Source organism: Chroicocephalus ridibundus, chromosome 2 (assembly GCF_963924245.1).
Source record: "Chroicocephalus ridibundus chromosome 2, bChrRid1.1, whole genome shotgun sequence".
Classification (NCBI taxonomy): Eukaryota; Metazoa; Chordata; class Aves; order Charadriiformes; family Laridae; genus Chroicocephalus; species Chroicocephalus ridibundus.
Window position 1 is genome coordinate 164020117 of NC_086285.1, and position 12568 is coordinate 164032684.

A 12568-nucleotide genomic window follows, 5' to 3' on the forward strand; every position below is an offset into this window, starting at 1 on the left:
ACTCCAACACATCTCTCTGGTCTGGCTTCCTCATAAAGATATTAAATGACTGTCTTAATTAGATCCTAATATTAACAGGAATGTTACATGCTAAACGAGGACATAAAATTCATCTGAAAGCTACTTCCACCCAAGCCCCTGCCCTGTGGTCTGCACACACCAAATCGTTCTGGAACATTTTCATTCTCCATCTTGGTTCCACTGACTGCTCTTTTTTAAGCTTTTAGCAACAAATGGTGCCTTTTTTCCATAATAAAAGCTTTCAAATCTGTCAGAGAAAACAAGAAATTACCTTGCTCAGGTTTGATTCACAGTAATCTTGATTACTGCCCTGTCATTTCTTCAGTTGAAGCACTGGAAAACTAATGAGACAACCTACAAGACTGTAGATTAACTTGGTCAAATCCCTCTTTTTTTTTTTTTTTTTTAATTCTGTTGCTGATTTTGTCTTCATGAGGTGTTACAGAGGAATCCAAACAGAAGCCTAGTGCTGAAGGTTACTGTACATCTTCTCTATTCATTAAAAACCAAGAAGATACTTTGGACCCTTGAAGTAGAGTTCTTGATAGGATGAGGTTATAATGGCTTCAAACTGGAAGAGGGGAAATTTAGATCAGGAAGAAATTCTTGACTGTGAGGGTGATGAGGCACTGGCCCAGGTTGCCCAGAGAAGCTGTGGCTGCCCCATCCCTGGAGGTGTTCAAGGCCAGGCTGGATGGGGCTTGGAGCAGCCTGGTCTGGCGGGAGGTGTCGCTGCCCATGGCAGGGGGTTGGAATGAGATGATCTCTAAGGTCCCTTCTAACCTAAAGCATTCTATGATCCTTTGATTCTATGAAGTAACATCCAAACACCCCTTCTAGAGCCGTGCCATTACAGTCATCCCTGTGAAGCAGATATATGTACAAAGCTCTGGCAAAGCAGCCCCAGTTAGATCAGTCAGGATCTTCCTTCGCAGTGATGAAGACCAGGTGGACAGTTGTGCCTGCATTGTTCTATTAAGTTTCCTCCTTCGTTTCCGTATCACAGCATGCTCAGTCAAAGCTATTTTGGTGCTTCACTGATCAAACTGATTTTTCCCTTTGATGATAATATGAAATATGATAGGATAATGGGGTTGTTATATAATCAAACTCGACAGCAGGGAGCTAAATTTGTGTTGTTTTGATGAAGAGCACATTAGTGTGACATAAATAGACTAATCTGATTTATTATTATTATTTCTAATGCTTAATAATAGGGAAGGATAGGGGAAATGAGACTCTGGGGACTGAGAGTGCATCACAAAGTGATAGCAGACGTCTGTGTGCTACAGAAACACAGGTTAGGTATTTGGGATATTAGGAAATCTTGTCATAAGCAGCATCGCTACTACCTGCTTCTAGCTGAATTTCAAAAGAGCGAGCAGCAAGCAAGAGAGATTGAACTGAAAGAAATGATGTCTTAAGTGGAATAAACCTAATAATGTACCAGGGAAAATGTTCTGTGAAAAGCAGTGTCATCAGAAGAAAACTCGTATTCGTGTAGGGCAATAAGAAGTCAAAGACAGAACAGGCAAAAATCAGCTCACCTTTCACTGACTGATTTTTCATGTGCAACTGAAAAGCTGGGATTAACCTTGGACAAAAGCTTCCCTTTCATGATACTGTCTGTTCCAGTTCCAGGCAGCCCAAGTCATTATTCACATATCACTCAAAAACCACAAAAACAACGAAACAGAGAGGCATATTTTGCCCGGTGTACCGATGTGTACGCATGAGAGTTCTGGTATTTGTGGCTGCTCACAAAGCGCAGTCCTGCGAGAGCTCATGCAAACGCCTGAACGCATGCAGGCTTGCAAAGGCAGCATCTCGCCACTTCAAAATCTCATGTGTAATAAAAATACAGATTGGACAGAATTGCAGGCTCTTCAGGCAGAAAATTAAAGTAAATAAACATATCTCAAAATCCTAAGAAATGCAGATACATTTTAGCAAAACACTTTCCCACATACACGCTCATTACAGCTTTTAAACTTAAAATGTCACTACGGACGTCTGCTCTGGCTCCTTCATATCAACATACACAGATTTCTTCAACCACATCCATAAACTTAGACTAAGCTAAAGCAGAGCTTTGACAAAGCCACTGAGTTTTAATCCACAGACTCTAAGTGGCAGATAGCCCATGACATGCCAAGGTAAGTTGTTCCCCTGGTTAAATACCCTACATATTAAAATTTACTCTTCATTTATGCTTCCAGAGGGAAGATTTAGTAACGAATCGGCTAGAGTATGTAACAGCTTTGAACTTCTGGAGTTCAACATGATTTATACGACATTTAAAGATTATTTGTATATGCAGCAGAAGTAGAATTATCCTCTTAATGGAAAAAAAAAAAAAGGAAAAAGCTTATATGGTGTTTTATAAAAAAGTTTTATGTTGTTACCTTTTTTCACAAAACTGTTTAAGTTTTTTTGCTAAAAGTCCTGTTACAAAAGTTCTCCTTTCCTAGGCAGACAGAATTTCACTCAAGTTGTGCAAAACCCCAAACTTTTCCTGCTTTTCTCCCATGTCAAATATACCCAGCAGTTTTACATGATATAGACATGTATATTCCAGGCACGCTTTTTCTTATCTCCTTAGCAGGAAAAGAAGCCTACATGTATTTGCTCTTCTGGGATACCACAAGCAAAGCCTACGAAAGTGAATTTGGGCAGCACTGTGAACCCTATGGGACACCCTCGCGGAAACCAGCTTCTAGGTGGCAATCACTGAGGTGTTTTAACGCATCCTGAAACACTTTTTCTAGCTATGCTTCCTTCAATACTTCTGCCATCGGCATTTGCCTTAGGACACAGTACCAAGGTATCATTAATACATCCAGCATGCTCTCTCACTGTGCTGAAGGATGTTATCCCCTTCCATGTTAGACTGAAAAAAAAATCCATCCTCATCCATCCTCATTAAGAATCCGACGTTATTTCTTCACTAATCTTAAAGGAGGCTTTCATGCCACAGCAATTTATAATCCCAAAGGAAGCTGCATAGGGGAGTCAAAGTCATGGATACTTGCTTTTCATTTACTTCTTGAAACACAGATACGGAAATTAGGAGAACATGAACATATTTGATATAGCTAATAATTTAAAGCCCGGGAGAAGAGAATAGAGGAGGAATGACATTCCTTATTTCTCCCTGTTAATGCTTTTTATAGGTGACTTTTTGAAAGGATATCAACATCCATCAGCACACAGAGCTCAGAGCTGGGGCTTGTACAAAAATACACCATCTAGTTTAAGCAAAAAAAAAAAAAAGGATTATTGCTTTTACACTGAGAGCACAAAATGGTAGAACCAGCAGGAGGTGATTAGTGCCAAAATAAAATGGGTTTTGTAATGGCAAGTTAACACGGAAGGCAATTTAAAAGATAGGATTAAATCAGAGACAAAGGTACAGGTTTATAAAACTCCCAGTCCCACCCCTGTCAAGTCAAAGATAAATCTCCCAAAAGCACTAAATCCCAGGTAATCATTGCAAATTCCTATTGTCTTAAAAGGGAGCTGGATTAGGCCTCTAATTGAGTTCAGTAAAGTCTGTTTGGTCCAGATGAACAACCGAGAGATGGACAATCCCCAAGGAACAACTCCACGACATGGTCTCAACATCCTCCACTATAACTTGCCCACGCAGTCACTCCCAATGTTACCCTCCAAACACTGGAGTAAAACTGCGTTTGCCCATTTCTGCTAAACGCATTTTGCCTTTTCTGCCTAGCAAAAAAGCAACATCACATCTAATCTCACAAGTTCCCAGTGAGCCAAACACAAGATACTGTCCCTTGAATTCTTCCTGAGACCAACAAAGGCTTTCCATTATTTACAAATCAAAAGCATTTAGAGACAATCATCTTTATTTTTTTATTTAAAACAAGGAATGCCCTGTCACTATTATATAAGAAAAAATATACATCCACCTATTTATACCCATCCTAATCCAAGCATTCCGAAAAATATAATTCCTATTCATGCAGGTGATTGCTGCACAAAATAATAATAATAATAATAATAATAATAATAATAATAATAATAATAATAATAATAATAATAATAATAATAATAATTTTATAAATAAAATTAAAATAACAAAAAACACTTTAGTTCCAACAATTCTCCCAATTTCTCCTAAAAATTCCACTTGCAAATTGTTGGAACCATTGAAAATGAAAAAAGTAAATATAGTTAAATCAATAAGATTATTTGCTTTTGATTATTAATTCCATTGCTAGTTTTTCTTGTGTTCTTATTTATGCATACCAGTTTTACAAAGTGCATGCTTTATTTTATTTTATTTTTTTTTAATTTTGAACTGGCAAGCTAAAATGATCCATCTTTTCCTGCCTTTTTTAAATGTTTATACAATCTAAAATCTAGCATTAAAAAATTTATCATGATACACCTGGTATATTGACTGCTTATGGCGCATGCTTGTCTTGGCAAAAAAAAAAACCCGAAACAAATTGGCTCCCCTCCCACCCTCCCCATTCCTTTTGGAAGCAATCTAAAAGTTAAAAGCAGGCTGGAACACAATTGCCTCAAGGGAAAGAAAAAAAAAACCAAAATAATAATACCTGATGCTTTAATTTTTGTCACATGGCACTAGTTGTGGAATTGCACGCGCACACACACGCACACACACCCAACACGCACGCACGCACGCTGCAACCTGCTCGTGAGGAAAATAGTTTATTAGGTCAGGAGTGCCAGCGGCACATGAAGGCTCCCAGCTGTGTGTGCAACTTTGGATTTGGTACCCACTTCACGTCACCTTGAATCCTCTGACATCCACCGAGGGGGTAATGTAAGGCATACTTTGCTGGAACAGTAATAATCCATGCTTCATGCTCAAGAGCTGAGTCTCAGAGGAGGACTGGCTTTCTCTGCTCCCTTTGGCCTCGCTCCGTCTCACTCAAGGAACAAAAAAACCCCAAAACAACGGAGAAGAACTGGGGAAAACAAGGAAAGCAAAAGAAGACAAATCCCTTTAAATGGACTTTCGCCTTTTCATCAGCCTGTGGTTATCTGTAAAGCTGTGCAACCCAGGTGAGATGGAGCTGACAGGAGATGGGAAAAGGCTGTTTTTTAATGTGCTTGGCGAGATCTCCTCTATCTTGTAAGAGATGGAGTGAAAGTACTGGGGGTTCAGCTTTGAGCTGAACGAATTTTGGTGGGACACCACCCGGCTGGTGTACTCGTGGGACCTGTAACACATGCAGGAACAAACTGACTGAAGGTCTGTTACTTCGGCCTTGTACCGTGGCCGACCATGCTGGGAGTCCTCTTGGATGTGGATAATCATGCTGTTGCGGTTCCCTGCCAGGGACGCCCGTTCCTCGGCATCCCGCCTCTCGTCCTCGCTGTTCATGGTTAAGAACCTGAGAACAACCAGATTTAGAAATGCCCCAATGACCGTCAACCCCACTAGAATGTACATAAAGCTAAAAGCCACGTAGAGAGGCTTCTTTTGAAGGGCCCCTTTGGTCTGCAGGGCCACATAGTCTCCAAACCCTATCGTAGTCAATGTTATAAAGCAGTAATAGTAAGCATGGAAAAAGCTCCATTCCTCGTACTGGGAAAAGGCTGCTGCTCCAATGCAGAGTGTTCCCATGCAGGAGAAGAAACCCACAGTGACCATGTTTTCCATGGAGACCTCGGTGCTCCTCATCCCACAGCACTTTTTGATGCGTTTCAAGAGGTACTTGACGAAGGTGTTCATGCGCTCGCCCAAGCTCTGGAACATGACGAGTGTCAGTGGGATCCCCAGGACCGCATAGAACATGCAAAAGGCCTTCCCCGCATCCGTCCCTGGGGCAGCATGTCCATAACCTGGGAGGGGGAATGAAAAGACAGGACAGTCAGCAAGGCAGGTGATGACCACAGCTTCCCCTTTCACACAAGCCACGTGAATCACAGAGATGCTGACACCGCAGCGAGATCCAAAGTTACAGGAACACTGCAGTCACACTGTCTTCCTATCTCCTGGCCTATGTGCTGTAACCAAAGCAAATAAGACACAGAACAACAAAGCTGAATGCACAGGAATGGAAAAGATGAAAGAATGGGCAATCCATCTTACTTTAAATACCTGTGCAGTCTCCTAAACAAGATTATATCGCATTCATTTGCTAAAGAAATTTCATGTCCATCCTGTATTACATGCAATACTGGAAACTTTGGAAATAGGTGGAATTTTCCACAGTATTTTTGAATGTTGCCCTGTCCAAAAACCAGAGTACATTGATGTCATCCAAATTCTGTGTCTGCTGTCAGCATGGAGTTAACAACATCCACATACTCACCAAAGAAAGAAATTCCTCTTCAAACTCTTCCATACTGAACAAACCTTTCTCCTAGACACCCTATGGAAGCCACTCACTGCTGGAACACCACAGGACTTTAGGGATATAATGCCTGCTCTGTCTTTAATTAGAAAAATAGAATCGTAGAATAGTTTGGGTTGGAAGTGTTGGGTTAAAGGTCATCTAGTCTGACCCCCCTGTAATGAGCAGGGACATCTTCAACTAGATCGGGATGCTCAGCGCCCCGTCCAACCTGACCTTGGATGTTTCCAGGGATGGGGCATCTACCACCTCTCTGAGCAACTTGTGCCAGTGTCTCACCACCATCAACATTAAAAATTTCTTCCTTCTCTCTAGTCTGAACCTACCCTCTTCAAGTTTAAAACCATTACCCCTTGTCCTATCACAACAGGCCCTGCTAAAAAGTCTGTCCCCATCTTTCCCATAGGCCCCCTTTAAGTACTGAAAGGCCACAATAAGGTCTCCCTGGAGCCTTCTCTTCTCCAGGCTGAACAACCCCAGCTCTTTCAGCCTGTCTTCATAGCAAAGGTGTCTCATCCCTCAGGTAATTTTCATCATCCTCCTTTGGACCCGTTCCAACAGTTCCATGTCCTTCCTATGCTGAGGGCTGCAGAGCTGGATGCAGTACTCCAGGTGGGATGTCTCCAGAGTGGAAAAGAGTGACAGAATCACCTCCATCACCCTAGTGTCCAGCCCAGGATAATTACTGAAGAATAAACAACTTACCAGCTTGATTTATAGTTTTACAGTTTTTACAGCTAGTCTGGCAAAGGCGGTTTCATCAGGGTGTTAAACTCATCCAGGACAGAGGATGTAGCGTAGTTAAAGCATAGTTAAAGATGGTAAAATCCTGGCTAAGCCTTTATTCTAAATCAAACCATAAGGGAGGGGGGGTGTTTTGAAATTATAATTTCACTTTTTCACATCACACTGCTTTAAAAACCTACTGCTGAGATTCTAGGTGACAGTACCAATGTCTTCAAAATGGGATTGCTGGGACTCACCTGGCTATGGTGTGTATTGACCAGGTGGGTACCACTAGCTAGACTCCCCTTAAAGTCAATGAATAAAAATATGGATTTCACAAGTGCAGTTCCTCCCATCTACACCTACATGTCTAACACAGGTCAATGAGTTATTCTCAGGAGACACCTATTTCTCTACAGCCATTATAATAGAAATCTTGAGACAAAATTCAGATAAAGATTAGAATACCTAAATTTTGGTAATTCCATACGTGCTAGTTTCCAAGCTCCCATTATAGTCAACAAAGATTTCATGAAAACAGGCAGTAGTGAGCTATTTAACTGACCATCCCAAATCTACCTTATGGCAAGATGAAATGACAGTACTGACTGTTCCATTCACCCTATTCATTAGGTCCCCCGTAGACTGACTAGACGTCTTTCGACTGCAGAAAAATTTAGACACCTACTGCACAGGTAAACTACATACAAACAGCCCAATGCTGGCATCTTAATAATGAATAGAGCTCTGCCTTCCATGACCAGCTCCAGTGTAGATGCCTACATTGTAGACACTGAGGGTTTAAATCAGCTTTCCAGAAAGAGACATCTAGCATCATCTGAGACCCCTGAGATATCAGGATATCCATAGACAGGCAGATGAAACATGGGGCATACCGCAGACCCACATGCTTAGAGATCAGAAACTGGAGGCCAGACAGCACTGGAGATACTAATGAGGCAGGACCATTTCCCTCGTACTGCTTCAGCACTGCCCATCACCTTTAGACTCGGGTCATGGACCTGCTGCTCTGAATTTATCTAATCCTTTTTTTGAAACTGTTGACACTGCCCGCCTCCTCAATCTCCTGTGGCAACAGATTCCAGAAGTTCACCATCTGCTGAGTAAAACAGTACTTCATAATTTCAAGGAGATCTCCTTGTTTCAGCTAGTGCCCCTTAGCTCTAGTATTAAAGTTCTACATGTACCTTATCTACCGCCTTCATGACTTCAGCTAAACTCACCTTTATCTCTGCTCTCAATTTTCTCCTGTCTGAACTGGAGCCACCGCCTTTTTAACTCATAGAGCAGACATCACATTCCCTTGGTCATTTCAATGTCCTTCTCTGGACCTTCTCAAGCTCTACCACATCATTTTGGATGTGCAGAAACCAAAACTCTGCACAGCCCTCTGGATGTAGACACACCACGGAGTCTGCAGTTTTGCTAGAACAAAAATATGAACACCAGGCAACCTTCAAAATGAAAAGCAACAATGGACAAGGAAAATAAAATGAGAAAACCCGCAAGAATGCTCTCCAAGAACCAACCAGTATTTCCTTAGCTCAGTTGTTAGTGGTTGGCAGACAGGTGGGATGTAAAAGCCAGTTTACAAAAGAAGCTCATAACTCAAAATAGGAAGTTCTTCTCAGGTTACAAAACAAAAAGATTCACGTGTTGTATTGGGCAAGGTAGCCTGTTCATCATAAAAAGCAGTTCCCAAATTACCTGGAAGGGGAAGTGTCTTCAATAGATTGATGCTGGGTTTGTTCCACCTGACTGTCCCTCAATAAAGGCTATAATTACCTCTCATTACTAAGATCAGCTTTTGAACTACAGGGGTGTTAATTAAACCAGGGACATCTTCCCATTTTATAGTTTTAGTTACAGCTGATAAAGAGAAGGAAAGCTTCAGAAAATGTGATTTTCCAGATGGTTGCAGAGATGGCAGTTGGTGGAAACAGCTTTCACTTTGGGTTCTAAAGAAAACGGCTGGGGTGAAAAAAGATTTCTTTTGATATCACTATATGCCTCTTACTAAAGATATCCACAGAGACAGTTTTGGGAGATTATAAAACATTAATATTATATGCTTACACACTATCTCACAATTCAATTTCTAAGATTTGTCACAGAGTTTCTAATTAACTTGGGACTCACAGTTCTCCCATAAGATAGGAATATATCCATATCGCTGTTTTACAGATAGGAAAGCACAGACACCGGCAGGCTATAATTTCCCTCCAATTCACATAGGTAGACAGAATATATCCAGAAATTCTGATTTCTATTCTGTCCCATGTCATACTCACTTACCACAATATCAGATAAATGTCTTTTACTGTATTTTCACCACGAAGCTGGCGTAAAGAAAGGACTTTATTCATGGAGCTGGAATAAGACTTTACAAACAGATTCATGTATAGGGGATGAAAGTCATATATTTCTCCAGTACAACATGGCTTTAAGGAATAGGCACCTTAGTCATTGCCTTCAGCACTCTGAAATGAGGGGTTTCAAAATGCACCAAAGACTTAACTCTCCATTACTTTAGCATTACAGAATCTATCCAGCAATACACAGAGCAATGCATGAAAAGCAACCTCCAGCAGGGCATGTTGTCTGAAATTCAGTAAATCTCAAATTTAAAACAAATCACTGTCTTCTTAACATCAGAGACTGCCTCTGGGAAAAATGAGGTCAGTAATTGCCAGGGGAAGAGGGGCACAGAGGATCATTAACGCCAGGAAACAGCCCTCGGCAGTGCACAGGGTTAGTCTTTAAGTAGCTGGGTTTTACTCGTGTCAAGTAAAGGCAGAAACAGAAGCAACTGCTTTGGTAGCAGATTCCAGCTACCAAAATTCAGCCATTTCTCACTCTTCTGTGATGAAGAAGAAACATCACATAGAAGACCTTGAAATTAGGTATAGCGAATGCATCCCCTAACAAGCCAAGGGGCTGGGATAACAGTGAGAAAGGAGTATATGGAGCTTTACATTGGACTACACCTAGGTAAATACTACCTATACTACTCTAGTATACTAACCAGTTTGCTGAGGTCCCACAATACAGCAATTTGACCACAGCAGGCAGGTTTGTCTGATATTTCATTAGATATAATTTGTATGATCAAGGACAGTCTAAATAAATTTCACCTTGATTGGGAGTGATGTCATTAATATTCTCTCTCTCTTTTATAATCCCTCCCAGCTGCTTAGGCTTTCAAGACAGAGCTCATCTGGGTTGGCACCAGGAAGAATAGTTTGGCATGAAGAAACGTCACGTCTCGGCGTGTTATTCCAATTCTGGACTGCAGAGCACCAATGCACCACAAAAGCCATCTCCTCCCAATTACGGAAGGGCTGGGATACGGACATCAAGCAGAACTGCAGGAAGGTGTAGGCAAGGGAGCCAAAAGCTCAGTCTGTAAGGGCTGACACCAAGTGAGTACTCTGTTGAGGTCTTCCCTGCCTTTGATTTTTCCAGGCCTTGTCGGTTCTCCAGTGGAAAAATCTCAAAGACCACACGCATCTATATATAATTCTAGAAGAAAAGGGAATACTGTTTTCTTGTTTACCAGAGTGTAGCTATGGAAGTCTGGGGAAAACCCACTCAGCCTCCTTCAAAGCTTATTTTTCCATGGTGCCTTTCAGATGAGACACAGAAACTCCTCATTCCGATATATGTGAGGTCTATTCAGGAGGACAACCCAAATAGCTCTCTCTCATCTCTAAAGGGACATTGTGCTGGGGTACCAGGCCACAACCATAGTGTGCAGTGGAACACGGCGCACAGCTACCCCAAATCCAACAGTGACCACAAGCAGATGGCTGGGGAAGAGTATAGGAATGTTATAATTATATGTGACATTTCCCCCAAGTTCATGTACCCAGCTTCATCATCTGGAGCTCGGGGATTTCCTAAGCCAGATATGGTTGCACTGGGTTTAGTAACACACAATAGATTTCTCTTCCAGGAGCTCGGGCATTGTCCCTTGAGTGGGTATAAAATTTTAGCACCTGCAACATCCTGTGGCAAGAACGTCCACAGATCAACCATGTGTTCTTTAAAAAAATCATCATCCCTTCTTTACTTCTCTCCTATTACTATAATCTGATGTCCCCACCTCCTCTATGGAAGAGACCAGGAACAATCATTCCCTACTATCCCTCTTTGTGGAGAGGGTACAGCAAAGGGCTACCAAGATGATTAGGGGACTGGAACATCTCTCTTATGAAGAAAGGCTGAGGGACTTGGGTCTTTTTAGTTTGGAAAAAAGATGACTGAGGGTGGATCTTATCAACGCTTATAAATACTTAAAGGGTGGGTGTCAGGAGGATGGGGCCAGGCTCTTTTCAGTGGTGCCCGGTGGCAGGACAAGAGGTAATGGGCACAAACTTGAGCATAGGAAGTTCCATCTCAACATGAGGAGGAACTTCTTTCCTTTGAGGGTGGCAGAGCACTGGCACAGGCTGCCCAGAGAGGTGGTGGAGTCTCCATCTCTGGAGACATTCCAAACCCACCTGGACGCGTTCCTGTGCAACCTGCTCTGGGTGACCCTGCTCTGGCAGGGGGTTGGACTAGATGATCTCCAGAGGTCCCTTCCAACCCCTACCATTCTGTGATTCTGTGTCACTCATGATTTTATAGACATTTTATCAACAAAAATGTCGTGCCTGCATTCAGGCCCTAAACAAGTATCTCTGGCACTGTTTAGACTCATGTGGACAGACCAGCTTGCTTGGATCTACATCAGCAATCTTTGCACCATGCTCAGCTGCAGGGTATAGACAGGCCTGTAACGTCTGTCTTGTCCTCCAACACAAATTCTCTTGAATAACACTTTGCTTCTGGGGCAAAAAGGGTCTCAATAAACAATTTCATGCTATTGCAATGATGCAGACTGCCCAGAATAAGTAAATCCATAAGAAAAATACAACATTAGGGGAAAAAAATCCTGAATACTTCCAGTGCGTTGCATCTACATAGTAACCACCTCCAGTATTGCAAGGTAATATCTATGCTACGCTAGCAAACTAAACTGGGACAAGGAATGGATTCCACCACCAACCCATGATTATCCACACTGTTAAATCATTAGCACAGTTCCCTTCATGCTTTATCCTGGACCAGCCAGCACTGTCACAGGTAAAGTCCATGCCTGGTCCACCCATGGAGGTCAACACTGGCCAGGGACCACTGCAGATAAGCAGCTAAGAACCCCCTGGGGCAGTATGTGTGTTTAGCTGTTACTGGCATTCTCCATACCATCTTTGTTGGCCTCCGTGTCTTACAAAACACAGGTCCTGCTCTACTTAGCAGCATGGAGCCTGTGTGGTGCAAAGCAAAGGGTGTTTGTCTACACGGGGCTCCGTCAGAGATTGGGAGAGGTTTGTCTCTAGATGTGCATTGGTACCAGGCCAAATACATGGTCAGTGTTAAAAAATTACAATTAAATGTGGCAG

The 12568-nt window shown here is 42.1% G+C and overlaps 1 protein-coding gene across 1 annotated transcript in view; it reads right to left on the minus strand.

Annotated features, from left to right (window-relative positions):
- Positions 1-4559: 4559 nt before the first annotated feature.
- The window catches only part of KCNK9 (potassium two pore domain channel subfamily K member 9), an 84514-nt gene continuing 76505 nt past the window's right edge, over positions 4560-12568 (minus strand). Inside the window, exon 2 of the mRNA XM_063324052.1 lies at positions 4560-5862. Coding sequence (XP_063180122.1) covers positions 5021-5862 — 842 coding nt within the window. The 3' untranslated portion in view covers positions 4560-5020. The remainder of the gene's footprint in view (positions 5863-12568) is intronic.